The sequence below is a fragment of the Scyliorhinus canicula genome, chromosome 12 (genome assembly GCF_902713615.1).
Source record: "Scyliorhinus canicula chromosome 12, sScyCan1.1, whole genome shotgun sequence".
Lineage (NCBI taxonomy): Eukaryota > Metazoa > Chordata > Chondrichthyes > Carcharhiniformes > Scyliorhinidae > Scyliorhinus > Scyliorhinus canicula.
The window spans coordinates 44,247,014-44,261,694 of NC_052157.1; the positions used below are offsets into that span (position 1 = coordinate 44,247,014).

General features: G+C 45.1%; 1 protein-coding gene across 4 annotated transcripts in view; it reads left to right on the top strand.

Annotated features, from left to right (window-relative positions):
- The window catches only part of adamtsl3 (ADAMTS-like 3), a 747,154-nt gene that overhangs the window by 694,477 nt on the left and 37,996 nt on the right, over window positions 1-14,681 (top strand). For all 4 annotated transcript variants that reach the window (XM_038813229.1, XM_038813228.1, XM_038813227.1 and 1 more), the window contains 4 exons: window positions 6,631-6,759; window positions 7,749-7,931; window positions 9,495-9,614; window positions 12,146-12,358. In XM_038813229.1, coding sequence (XP_038669157.1) covers window positions 6,631-6,759; window positions 7,749-7,931; window positions 9,495-9,614; window positions 12,146-12,358 — 645 coding nt within the window. The remainder of the gene's footprint in view (window positions 1-6,630; window positions 6,760-7,748; window positions 7,932-9,494; window positions 9,615-12,145; window positions 12,359-14,681) is intronic.

Consider the following 14,681-nt stretch of genomic DNA (forward strand, 5'->3'; position numbering starts at 1 on the left):
GAAATGAGTGTAAGTGTGACCTCGGCGAGGCGTTCCTCACTCAGTCCCAGAAATGAAGCAGAGTCCCGCTTAATAATGGGGTCGTTCTCGGTGCTGCAAGTACCGGAAACACCCGGCTAAATGTGCCCAAAATGGGACTTTGTTTCACTCCCATCAAATGGAGCCCAATATTTTGTTGGGGTTGATATCCTTTATCTCCACAGATGTTAAAATAAAGGCAAAATATGGCAGATGCTGGAAATGCGAAATAAAAGAAGGAAGTGTCGGAAAAATCCAGCAGGTCTGACAGCATCAGCAACATAAGGTGGTTTAGCACAGTGGGCTAAACAGCTGGCTTGTAAAGCAGTACAAGGCCAGCAGCGCGGGTTTAATTCCCGTCCCAGCCTCCTCGAACAGGTGGCAGAATGTGGCATCATACGGACTCGAACAATCACCGAATTGTTACAGCGCAGACTGGCAACCCAAAATGTTAGCTCTCTTTCCGTCTTCACAGATGCTGCCAGACCTGCTGAACGTTTCCTACATTTCCTGTTCTTATCCCCACAGACGCTGGCTGATTTGTTAAGCATTGCCAGCATTTTCTATTCCTTTACTGACCAAGTATTCAAGGTGCATTCAGAAATGTTCCGCTGGATTCTCTGGTCCCCCAGCCGCGTGTTTCTCGGCGGCGCGCTGTTCGCTGGCGGCGGGATTCTCCACTCCTGCCGCTTGTGAATGTGATTTCCCATTGAAGCCATCCCATACTGCCGGGAAACCAGTGGGTCGGGGCTGCTGCCAGAGGAAGCAGAGAATCCTCCGGCCGGAAAATTCAGCTAACTCTTTCTTTAAAACTGATTGTACTAATCAAAAGCTTGGAATGCAAAATAAAATCACGAAACACATTTGTACAATCTGGTTGGCATGTTTGGTATTGGCAAGCTGCCCCAGGTTTTCCTACTTGACAGTCAATATAGGAGGATCGAGCTGGCATTCCAGAATGTTTAGATAAAAGCAAATTACTGCGGATGCTGGAATCTGAAACGAATGAGAAAATGCTGGAAAATCTCAGCAGGTCTGACAGCATCTGTCGGGAGAGAAAAGAGCTAACGTTTCGAGTCCGATGCTTGACAAAGAGTCATCGGACACAAAACGTTAGCTCTTTTCTCTCCCTGCAGATGCTGCCAGATCTGCTAAGATTTTCCAGCATTTTCTCTTTCGTTCCAGAATGTTTAGTTTCATTAAGGCGACAGGGAAGTCACCAAGAACTCCTGTTTGCACCGCCTGTGGTAGCTTCTGGTGAACCTTCATGTTTTGCGAAGCAGAAGAGAATCCCCAGTGTATGGCAAAGTACCCAGTAATCTGGAAAAATAATCAAACTCATTCACTAACTGGAGAAGATGATTCTTGCAAATGATCAAAGCTTAAAGTTGACCCAACAAGTTTGGTAAGAAACTAACGAGGTCCGGTATTTGTATAAACTTGTCACACACATATACATTTTGATGCAACTATAGCACAAGCCGCTGATATAGTCAGTGAGGATAGTCAAGCTAATACGGATAACATCATACAAACAGAAGGACCGTTACGGCCATCGGCTGCCGATGCCCGCAGTCCAGCTCCAGCACAGCAGATTCATGGGTCCTCAAAGCTCAAAATGTTATCGTTTCCTGTGGGTCTTCAAACTGAGCTCTTGGAATTTCCTGCTCTTGGGAACAGGTTATTTCTTTCTGTGAATGAAAGCATCCTGACGGTCCATAGAGTGCAGCAACATATTTAGATCCAGTGGGCAAAGGTGGCTCTGAGAAGCACAGCTCAATATATATTCCATGTACAGGACTGTGCTTAAGGAAGGTAACAATTTTTTTTATTTTGAAACTTCAGTGTTCTGAGCCAAGTCCAGGCCAATATGTACTTAACTTTGTTTTACTATGGTAAAGGCGCTATATAAATACACATTGTTGTTGTTCATGCCTCAGCACCTCAGAATTTGGAGCATTTTGAAGCGACAGCCTGTTGGTGAGTTACTAAGTGAGATGCAGATAAATCTTTCTCCAAAGAGCTACATTTAATTACAGAGCAGAAATTACACTGTGAATGCTTCGGTTTGGAGATAACGTATTGTTGGGTCCTATAAAGGATTTCTTTCTCTGTCTTTCCGTTTCTATCTAAATTACCAGAGAAAAAATTGCACTTCCATGGAATCTATAGCATCCCTACAGTGCAGAAGGGGGTCATTCGGCCCATCAAGTCTGCACTAACACTCCGAAAGAGCATCCTTCCTCGGTCCACTCTCAAGCCTTATCCCCGTAACCCCGCATGGCCAATCTCCCTAACCTGCACATCTTCGGACACTGAGGTCAATTTAGCATGGCCAACCCATTCAACCTGCACATCATTGGACACTTAAGGGGCAATTTAACATGACCAATCCACCTAAACAGCATATATTTGGCCTGTGGGAGGAAACCGGAGCACCCGGAGGAAACCCATGGAGAACTGGGCTGAACGTGCAAACTCCACATAGACAGTGATCCAAGGCCGGAACCAAACCCAGGTCCCTGATGCTGTGAGGCAGCAGTGCTAACCACTCTGTCACCGTGCCGCCTGTATGCCTCAGTATAGCCAGGATTTTGTCTGGCTGCTGGGCATCTCACTAGCAAGGAACCCCACCCCTCAGTTCCATGGGGAATGCCCAATGGTATCATGTGTCCTTCAGGCACTTAATTGGCCACTGCAAGTCTTCCCTGAAATTGCAGTCCCCAATGGCGGAAGTCCTGCCCACCAGTCTGAGGCTGGCAGCTCCTCGTTCTGCCAGTGCCAGTGGGAACAGTGATTGCAGGCCATAGCTGAGTGAAGGCAAGTGGTGGTCACGGGAGATGGGGATGAGGGGGTGGGGTCAGAGGCAAGGGTAGCGGGATGGATTTCAGCAACCAGCTCGCTTCCTGGCGCCAGGTCCCTCACTGGTAGGACATAGGTAGGAAAGGGGACAAGGATGTCAGGCAGGTCTTTAGGGAGCTAGGATGGAAGCTCAGAGCGAGAACAAACAGAGTTGTTATCTCTGGGTTGTTGCCCGTGCCACGTGATAGTGAGATGAGGAATAGGGAGAGAGAGCAATTAAACACGTGGCTACAGGGATGGTGCAGGCGGGAGGGATTCAGATTTCTGGATAACTGGGGCTCTTTCTGGGGAAGGTGGGACCTCTATAGACAGGATGGTCTACATCTGAACCTGAGGGGCACCAATATCCTGGGGGGGAGATTTGTTAGTACTCTTTGGGGGGGTTTAAACTAATTCAGCAGGGGCATGGGAACCTGGATTGTAGTTTTGGGGTGCGAGAGATTGAGAGTAGAGAGGTCAGGAGCACAGTTTTGACTTCGCAGGAGGGCGGCAGTGTTCAGGACTGTGGTTTGAAGTGTGTCTATTTCAATGCCAGGAGTATACGAAATAAGGTAGGGGAACTGGCAGCATGGGTTGGTACCTGGGACTTCGATGTTGTGGCCATTTCAGAGACATGGATAGAGCAGGGACAGGAATGGTTGTTGCAGGTTCCGGGGTTTAGGTGCTTTAGTAAGGTCAGAGAAGGGGGCAAAAGAGGGGGAGGTGTGGCGCTGCTAGTCAAGGACAGTATTACGGTGGTAGAAAGGATGCAAGATGGGGACTCTTCTTCCGAGGTAGTATGGGCTGAGGTTAGAAACAGGAAAGGAGAGGTCACCCTGTTGGGAGTTTTCTATAGGCCACCTAATAGTTCTAGAGATGTAGAGGAAAGGATGGCGAAGATGATTGTGGAAAAGAGCGAAAGTAACAGGGTAGTTGTTATGGGAGACTTTAACTTTCCTAATATTGACTGGAAAAGATATAGTTCGAGTACATTGGATGGGTCGTTCTTTGTACAATGTGTGCAGGAGGGTTTTCTGACACAATATGTTGACAGGCCAACAAGAGGTGAGGCCACTTTGGATTTGGTTTTGGGTAATGAACCAGGCCAGGTGTTAGATCTGGAGGTAGGTGAACACTTTGGAGACAGTGACCACAATTCGGTGACCTTTACGTTAGTGATGGAAAGGGATAAGTATACCCCGCAGAGCAAGAGTTATAGCTGGGGGAAGGGCAATTATGATGCCATTAGACATGACTTAGGATGTGTTGGTTGGAGAAGTAGGCTGCAAGGGTTGGGCACACTGGATATGTGGAGCTTGTTCAAGGAACAGCTATTGCATGTTCTTGATAAGTACGTACCAGTCAGGCAGGGAGGAAGGGGTCGAGCGAGGGAACCGTGGTTTACCAAAGAAGTGGAATCTCTTGTTAAGAGGAAGAAGGAGGCCTATGTGAAGATGAGGCGTGAAGTTTCAGTTGGGGCGCTTGATAGTTACAAGGAAGCGAGGAAGGATCTAAAGAGAGAGCTGAGACGAGCAAGGAGGGGACATGAGAAGTCTTTGGCAGGTAGGATCAAGGAAAACCCAAAAGCTTTCTATAGGTATGTCAGGAATAAAAGAATGACTAGGGTAAGAGTAGGGCCAGTCAAGGACAGTGGTGGGAAGTTGTGTGTGGAGGCTGAGGAGATAAGCGAGATACTAAATGAATACTTTTCGTCAGTATTCACTCAAGAAAAAGATAATATTGTGGAGGAGAATGCTGAGACCCAGGCTATTAGAATAGATGGCATTGAGGTGCGTAGGGAAGAAGTGTTGGCAATTCTGGACAAGGTGAAAATAGATAAGTCCCCGGGGCCGGATGGGATTTATCCTAGGATTCTCTGGGAAGCCAGGGAAGAGATTGCTGAGCCTTTGGCTTTGATTTTTAGGTCATCATTGGCTACAGGAATAGTGCCAGAGGACTGGAGGATAGCAAATGTGGTCCCTTTGTTCAAGAAGGGGAGTAGAGATAACCCCGGTAACTATAGGCCGGTGAGCCTAACGTCTGTGGTGGGTAAAGTCTTGGAGAGGATTATAAAAGATACGATTTATAATCATCTAGATAGGAATAATATGATTAGGGATAGTCAGCATGGTTTTGTGAAGGGTAGGTCATGCCTCACAAACCTTATCGAGTTCTTTGAGAAGGTGACTGAACAGGTAGACGAGGGTAGAGCAGTTGATGTGGTGTATATGGATTTCAGTAAAGCGTTTGATAAGGTTCCCCACGGTCGGCTATTGCAGAAAATACGGAGGCTGGGGATTGAGGGTGATTTAGAGATGTGGATCAGAAATTGGCTAGTTGAAAGAAGACAGAGAGTGGTAGTTGATGGGAAATGTTCAGAATGGAGTTCAGTTACGAGTGGCGTACCACAAGGATCTGTTCTGGGGCCGTTGCTGTTTGTCATTTTTATAAATGACCTAGAGGAGGGCGCAGAAGGATGGGTGAGTAAATTTGCAGACGACACTAAAGTCGGTGGAGTTGTAGACAGTGCGGAAGGATGTTGCAGGTTACAGAGGGACATAGATAAGCTGCAGAGCTGGGCTGAGAGGTGGCAAATGGAGTTTAATGTGGCGAAGTGTGAGGTGATTCACTTTGGAAAGAATAACAGGAATGCGGAATATTTGGCTAATGGTAAAATTCTTGGTAGTGTGGATGAGCAGAGGGATCTCGGTGTCCATGTACATAGATCCCTGAAAGTTGCCACCCAGGTTGATAGGGTTGTGAAGAAGGCCTATGGTGTGTTGGCCTTTATTGGTAGAGGGATTGAGTTCCGGAGCCATGAGGTCATGATGCAGCTGTACCAAACTCTGGTACGGCCGCATTTGGAGTATTGCGTACAGTTCTGGTCGCCTCATTATAGGAAGGACGTGGAAGCTTTGGAACGGGTGCAGAGGAGATTTACCAGGATGTTGCCTGGTATGGAGGGAAAATCTTATGAGGAAAGGCTGATGGACTTGAGGTTGTTTTCGTTAGAGAGAAGAAGGTTAAGAGGTGACTTAATAGAGGCATACAAAATGATCAGAGGGTTAGATAGGGTGGACAGCGAGAGCCTTCTCCCGCGGATGGAGGTGGCTAGCACGAGGGGACATAGCCTTAAATTGAGGGGTAATAGATATAGGACAGAGGTCAGAGGTGGGTTTTTTACGCAAAGAGTGGTGAGGCCGTGGAATGCCCTACCTGCAACAGTAGTGAACTCGCCAACATTGAGGGCATTTAAAAATTTATTGGATAAGCATATGGATGATAAGGGCATAGTGTAGGTTAGACGGCCTTTAGTTTTTTTTTTCCATGTCGGTGCAACATCGAGGGCCGAAGGGCCTGTACTGCGCTGTATCGTTCTATGTTCTATGTTCTATGGTGCACAGAGTGGCTGATGTGAGGGAACCCCTCAGGATGCCTCTAGCACGCCCAACAGGTTTTGCAGGGTGGCCTTCCGAGAGTGTGGGAGACCAGTGCAGCATCACCACTAAATCGCAGTGCACTCAGGTGTCATGGATGTCAATTAGCTCATTAATGAGCCTGATTGACATCCTGCCCTTGGCAGCCGGGAACCTCGGAGGCTGATACGGGGCCTCTCCCGTGAAGTGGACCCGGCTGCCATGGTTCCAGTCACAAAAGGCTACATAAATTCATCCCTATATGTAAATATAACGAAACATCCATGGTACTAACCTATTGTAATGTTTGAGCTTTGAATTATACACAAATTATGTTTCTTTGATCTGTTACCAGAAATGCCAGTCATCAGATCTTCCAGAGAGAATGTCACAAATCTTAGGTCATGGAATTTAATAGCTGTTGTTGGAAGTGCTGTATTTGCCAGACCTGGGGCGACAATCACCATTTCTTGTCCTGTTGAAGGTGAATGAAACAGATGGGTTTCTTTGCAATATATTTTCTAAAAGAGTATTGTATCATTTAGATTATCGGAGCATTTTACAGGGCAGAGGGAGGATCACCGAGCCCTGTGCCATCCCTTGAAAGGAGATAGCCAATCAGGCTTATTCCTCTTCACCATCAGAGTCCTTTGAACAGCTAGCATAGATGCAGTTTCCCCCACCATGAGGGCAGTATCCCTAACTATCCTTTGCAGAAAATAAATTCTCTTCCCCATATGTTCTTCTGGTTGCTGATCATTTGACATATTACCTTTGGTTAATGATTCAGTGGAAAGAACGCTGGTCCATTTTGCATCTTCTGCACTGCCTGAGACGATTATTGGGGACCTCCTGTCTGGAAGAGTGCCAAATACGGAATTACACCAGTGTCCAAGGATCTCCAGCATGTTTTCTACCTTAATCAGCAGTGAAAATTGGTTCGGTGATGTGAGCCAAATTGATAATAGCCTCATCCCCAAAGATATGTTCTATAGTGAGCATACTGTTGTCACGATACCAACAGGTCACCCACATCTGCGATACAAGGATGTCTAAAAGTGAGACTTAATTTTGACCTTGATGGAGGTCCTTGCTGCTGATCAGCATGCCTGGCGACATCTAATCAGGAAGGGTGTGGGGGAAAAAGTACAAAGAAAGCACAAAAGCCATGGATTGCCCACTTAACGGCCTCAATTGGCGTCAGGACAGGAAGGCTGGTCTTATGCCTCCACGCCCCGCATTTAATCGGGACAGAGGTAGGAAGGAAGCAGGATCCCCACCCCACGCCCTCTTGTCCGTGTAAATAACCCCCATCTATTACCTCAACTCCAGGAAAGGGGGAGGGGCAAGAGCATTCAATTGCGCCTAGTATTTCGGGTCCACAACCTTTCATCAGTACTTGCTTTAGAAATGTTATGACGTAATGAGATTTGAGTATCTGGAAAGTTGTTGATATACCCTTTGTTCCAACAGGTGTGCCTGAACCAAAAGTTACATGGCAGAAGAAAGGTGGTTTGTTGGGTGACAATTCTATAGTTCTTCAGAATGGTTCTCTGGTGCTGATGAATGTGACATTTGCAAATCGTGGAATCTATGATTGTTTGGCCATAAATGATATTGGACAAGCAAGTGCATCCACATTTCTTAAACTAGCTGGTAGGTTCTTTATATTAGAACTTAGTACAGAATGACATGATTCACAACAGTAGATATGTGTTTGGCAACATAGGGGGTTTATCAGCTTGTGTCCATTATTCACCAGACCAATGTGGCAGGAATGTCCCGTGCTACTCATATGTACTTTACAGTGGTCAGTTTGTTATGATTCCTGTCGGGATGATGGCCTTTAAAAAGAGATTTGAATTCCCAGTGACTGACTCAAAAGATCGCATGACAAGACTTCATGTTTTAAAACTTTTACCAGGACAAACACACTGTTTTTTAAGATTATGTATTTGTTCCAGACTGCCTGAGTCTGAGTTGAACTTTTGCGGTGCTGAGTGTCTGGTCTGTGACTTTTAGACAGAAGGTACCATGTATAGCCTTCAGAAGAAAGCAATGACAGAACTAAAATGGTAGGAACCTGGACCCTGACACCAGCTACTTTAGTGTAAAACTCAGCCTGGGCTATCATTTTCAATTTACCAATGTCTATTGTCCATTATGAGCTCTCAGTTGACCTATTAAATGAAGTGGATTGGTCAAAAGTAGATAGTTCCATCTAAGATGGAGGGGCGATCTACTCGAATTGCAACAAAGTTCCTTGTTGAATGCATTTAGCTGGGTGTTTCCTGGAACACTCAGTGCAGAGAAAGACCACGCTATCGAACGGGACTCTGTTGGAATCCGGGCCTCGGTGGGGAAAGCGCCGCTGAGACCGTACTTAGTCGTGTTTCCTGCAGTGAGGAGCTCAGCTTGCTCCTGAGTCCCCAAAGCAAGTCCCAGACACCCCCCCCCCCATGCCCCAACTCACTTATAAGGGGGTCCTCAGGCCCTCCTGCACTCCACCTCATGCGGATAAGGCACCTCTAGGCTTGCTCCCTGGTACGGGGAAAATGCCAGCTTGGCACCCTGGCATTGCCACCTTGGCAATGTCAGGCTGGTATCCGGGTGGCACCAGCAGTCCCAGGATGCTACATTGCCCAGAGACCAACCACCCGGGGCCTCCAATCCCCTGGGAGACCCCCCCCCAAGTGCCGTTCTGTCGGTTCCCCATTTGTGGGGACCATTACTGAACGGTGCCCGGCTGGGGTGCCTCAGCGAGACCGGTGAATGCCTGGAGGCTGTTCGATCCGGCAAAGACAGAGATAAGTCGACTTAACTCTGCGAGACTGGATCCATTGAAGGCAGGATGTAGATCACAAAGTCTCGTGAGATCTGGTTCGAGGCATACCTGCCAGCAAGATGTCCGGAGAGGCCTCTCTTGGCATCTATCAGCTGCATCACACTCCCATTCGAGCAGGACGTGGCCGGTAGATCGCGCCCAGAGAGTTTAATTTTTGATAGTTTGATTTTCTTTATTGAAGTGCACCGAATGTTAGCCAGCCAGAGAACGATCACAGAGAATATAACATGCAGAAGAGTGTTGCCTTGGCCATCCTATTGAAGAAGGGAAAATATGTAATGAGAGACAAGAGTGAGAGAGGTAGAGATGAAATTTGGTGAAAAATATAATGAAAAAAACATTTCAACCGGTTCTTTCGTAAAATTTTCATTTAGAGCCAAGAATCACTCTTCAATCTGTAGCAGTCCATCAAGAAAAGGAAAGAAAACGTGTCTTAATGGCATCACAGGCTGGCACACCGCTCACAGTTAAACGAGGAAATGTGTTACGTATAGGTAGGTTTGTGTTTCTCATTTTCCAAAACGTATCAGGAATATTTGGCTGGATCAAACTACTTTCAATGTTTTAAAATATTAAATTTGTCACAATACCCTGTGGGAACAATTAATTCAAATAATTACTCAACCATTCTGCTTACTAATTATACTTTTCTGTTTTTACAATCCAACTCTTAAATCGTTTTGGCTCCATGAAAATAAATGTCTGGAAAAGTTCTGGAAAAATCTCACACAGGTAGTTTGTAACACTTGAGGCCAACTTTGATGTAAGCTAGTTTTAAATGGTTAAGCATGACTGTGTAGCTGAACGGAATGACAGTTAGTCGAACCCCGGATATGAGGTGTGAGTGACTGCCCTTGACAACAAAGGCAGCATTTGACCGAGTGTGGCATCAAGAAATCCTTACAAATATTGAGGTCAATGGGAATCAGAGGTAAAGCTGTCTACTGGTTGAAATCACAAATAGCACAAAGGAAGATGGTTATGGTTGTTGTGAGCTGATCATCTGAGCCGCTTGACATTGCTGCAGGAGCTCCTCAGGATAGTGTCCTCAGCCCATCTGACTTCAGCTGTTTTATCAGTGAACTTTCCTCCAACTTAAGGTCAGAAAACCGTGTCTGCGTGGTTCTCACCCCCCAAAATGCAAAGATGTGCAGGGTAGATGGATTGGCCACACTAAATTGCCCCTGAATTTGAAAGTTTTTAAAAAAGAAAGAAGAGAAATTAAGGTCACAAGCAGTTGATCATAATTACATTGTGCCCAGTACCTTCCGTGACTCATCTTATTCTAAACCTGCAAGCAGCAAGACCTGGACAATATTCTGGCTTGGGCCGATGGTGATGTGCATGTTATTTGCCACAACCATCTCTGACAAGAGAGAATTTATCCATCTCCACTTGACGTACAGTGGCATTACCAGAGTTGAATTCAGCACCTACAACATTCTGGTGCTTACCATTTACCAGAAACCTATTGGGATCTGCCATATAAATACTGTGGCTGGGGCAGCACGGTGGCGCAGTGGGTTAGCCCTGCTGCCTCACGGTGCTGAGGTCCCAGGTCGATTCTGGCTCTGGGTCACTGTCGGCGTGGAGTTTGCACATTCTCCCCGTCTTTGCGTGGGTTTTGCCCCCACAACTCAAAAGATGTGCAGGCTAGGTGGATTGGCCACGCTAAATTGCCCCTTAATTGGAAAAAATGAATTGGGTACTCCAAATTTATTCTTAAAATTAAAAAATTAAAAATAAAGAAATACTGTGGCTACAAGAGCAGGAAAAAGGCTGGGCCTTTTTCAGCGAGTAACTCACTCCTGACTCCTCAAAGTCCATCTCACTTGAAAATGAAAATCGCTTATTGTCACGAGTAGGCTTCAATGAAGTTACTGTGAAAAGCCCCTAGTCGCCACATTCTGGCACCTGTTCGGGGAGGCTGGTACGGGAATTGAACCGTGCTGCTGGCCTGCCTTGGTCTGCTTTTAAAGCCAGCGATTTAGCCCAGTGTGCTAAACCAGCCCCTAAAACTTGCTGAGATGAGTGTAGCTCTGGTAACACTCAATAAGTTGGACACCATCCAGGACAAAGCAGCCTGCTTACTTGGCATCCTATCCACCACCTTAAACATTCACTCCATCCACCAGCAACACACAGTGGAAACAGTGTGTACCATCCACAAGATGCACTGCAGCAACTCACCGAGGCTCCTTTGACAGCACCTTCCAAATCCATGACCTCTAGCACCTAGAAGGTCAAGGGCAGTAGATGTATGGGAACTCCACCACCTGCAAGTTTCCCTCCATGGTAACCTGGAGCTGATCAAAATCCAGGAACTCCATCCCTTAGAGCACGGTGAGTGTACCTACACCACAGAATGTAGCGGTTCAAGAAGTTGAATCTCAAACACCTTCTCAGGCACAATTAAAGGATGAGCAACAAATGAGGGTTTTTAACATGGAAAAGAAACACAAAATGAAATCTTTGAAACACTTTGGCTGAGCCAAAGATGGAGATATTATGAAGGTGATGAAAAGCTAGGTCGAAAAGGTCAGTTTCAAGGAGGGCCTTGATAGAGGAGAGTGTAGTTGGTGGAGACGCAAAGGCTGAACTCTAACATTCGGAGAAAAGCACCGAAAAGCACAGATGCCAATATAGGGCCCAACAGCAGTGATGTTGTAAAGGCCTGATTTAGAGGGGAGGGATTTTATTTTTCATTGCATTTTGGGGGAATCTTTTGGATCAAATAGATCTTAGATGTTAACTACTCATACAATGGAGCTTTTCCTTATCAATGTTAATTAGTTTATGTGCCCTTATCACTTGTACTTCCCAATTTCATTGCCTTAACTTGCACGATCCAAGTATTGCCACAATATGTAAATTGTATTGTACATTTTCATTTCATAGGTAAAGGAATCATGATACACTTTTAGTTCAATGTTGTAGTCTGCCTTTTGAGAAGTACCATTACATGGTTTTATATGTATTACTTCTGTTTTTGGCCTAAAACTGATCCATCAAACTTGTTTCCTAGGCTGTCCAGTGGCTGCGAAGCATAAAATGACCATTAGCTGGTATTTCAAAAATCAATCCATTCGTACGGTCCCAGGACTTGAATACAAAGTGTTGGCCAGGGGACGGGTCCTTGAAGTGCACATGGCCTTGGAGAGGTTGGCGGGGCAGTACAAATGTCTGGCTTCTAATAATACTCAGCTCATTTCTGCCTCCGTGAATGTGAGCTTTGTAGGTATGCTAAGAATTCATTTTCTTATTCCTTTTTATCATTCGCCATCTGGAGTAGCATTTATCTGGGTGGAGAGGGGGGGGGGGGGGGGGGAGGTGTTAGCAGAGTGGGACATATGTCAATTGTGATAGGGAGACTTCAATAATAGAAGATATATTGGAGCCTGATATATCCAAAATATATACTGTTGGTCAAAGGATCCTTTGTATAGTACAACAGAAGTTTGCTACAATATTAATTTTCTAACTTACGTTTACCACTCACAACTTATGCTGTTTCTATACTTTCTAAACACCAATCTTTATTCTGTATACCTTTATTTTTGTACATTTGCCACTCAGTATATCTTTCATAGGCAGTAGCCCAGATTGTCATTCTTGAGGTAGGTTATTTCCCAACATCGCAGTCACAATCCTGCCTCCTTCTCAGCAAATCTTTAAAGTAGTGGCACAGATAGCCATCTTTAGCACTTCTTCAAAGGCTCAACAGATGGCTGGGTTTCAATCAAAAAAGTCAGCCATTGTTCCACTGCTTCAAAGGGTCAACAGATGGCCGGACTATCAATCAAGGAAAAATAAAATTATAGGGGAGAATTTATGTACTAAAATCTGAATGTTAATACTGTTAAATATAGAAGTGCACTTTATCCACTGGATAAAATATTCTGAATGCATCTGAATGCTTTTCCAATGCTGGCCAATTCAATAGTCACTTAAATGTTCCAAACAAAGCCTCTTGATTAATGCATTAAAAAGTATCTAACTTGGCATGTACCGAATATCTGAAATTATCAATACCTTTTGAACTTAGTTTTCAATAGTTTCCTGACTCCAGACCAGGCTCCCCCCCCCCCCCCCCCCCCCCCCCCCCTCCCCCTCCGTCCCATGGGTCACAACTTCTAATTCTTATCAAAACAGGCCAAATACATTGGAAATTGTTGGGGGGGGGGGGGGGAGGTTATTCTTAAATGCCCACCCTGCAATTCAATAAACAAGGGTAGGATTGCTGTGTTAGGGCTCTCTACCCACACTCCTATCCCCCGCTCCAGTAGAAGCACCCAGCTGATCTCCTGTTCAGTATTTGGACTATAGGATTGTAAAAAATAGAGCTCTTTTCACAATCTGCACTAAATTGTATTTTAAACAAGTGAATAAAATTGACCTCTCACATTAACGCAATTGTATTTGTCGATATTGCAATAGCAGCAGCATAATGTCATTTCATGCCTGCCAGAATTTGCATTATGTTTTCTTGTACAAATTTTACATTCATAAATCAATATCAAATATGAAAAGAAAGCTAAGTATCCTACAGGCACATAAAGAACAAAAGAAAAATCAGGATAGGGAAAGGGCTGCCAAAGGAAAAACGCTCACAGATAATAATAGTGAAATGCAGAAATATTAATTAATCCATCTGCCTCCGTGTTTACCTGTGAGACTAACATGGTGAGTATAACATTAAATATAACGACCGTTTAAGGTGGAAAGGGAGGCAGTGATTGATAAATTAATCAGATGTAGAAGGAATGCAATCCCAGTACTAGATCCACGCACTTTAAAAGAAACTAGGGAAGAGATAGCAGAGTTATTTAAAGGCAAAGTATAATCAGGAATATTTGGCGTGGATTTCAAAGCTATGCTTGACTAAGCTTATTGAGTTTGAGGAAGTAATCAAGTTTGGACAAAGGTACATGAAGTAAAAGTAGTCTACATTTAAACTTTTTAAAAACCCTTGATAAGGTCCCATATAGTAGTCTTCTGGCTGAGGTCCGAACATGTGGAGTAGACAAACAAGCAGTAGAATGGAAAGCAAACTGGCTACAGAGCAGAAAACAGTGAGTGAGGGTCAAAGGCTGCCAAGTGCGGGATAGTGGTATTCCTCAAGGATTTGTACTGGGACGACTGTGGTTCACAATTTACATAAACAACTTTGACCTTGAAATTGGAAGTACTATTTCAAACTGTATCAAAGACACCAAATTGTGGATATAGCTAATACAGAGGTGCCCTGCGCTAAAATACAGGACAACATTGATATACCTGCTAGATGAGGATGTAATTGGCAAATTAATTTTAATCAAGGTCAGTGGAAGGTGGTACGTTTTACTCGGAAAATGTGGAGGTCACTTGTACAGCACGGTGGCGCAGTGGTTAGTACTGCTGTCTCACAGCACCAGGGACCCGGGTTCACTTCCAGCCTTGGGTCACTGTCCGTGTGGAGTTCATACATTCTCCCCGTGTCTGCGTGGGTTTCCTCCAGGTGCTCTGGTTTCCTCCCACAGTCCAAAGATGTGCAGGTTAAGCAAAGATAAATTGGCCCTTAG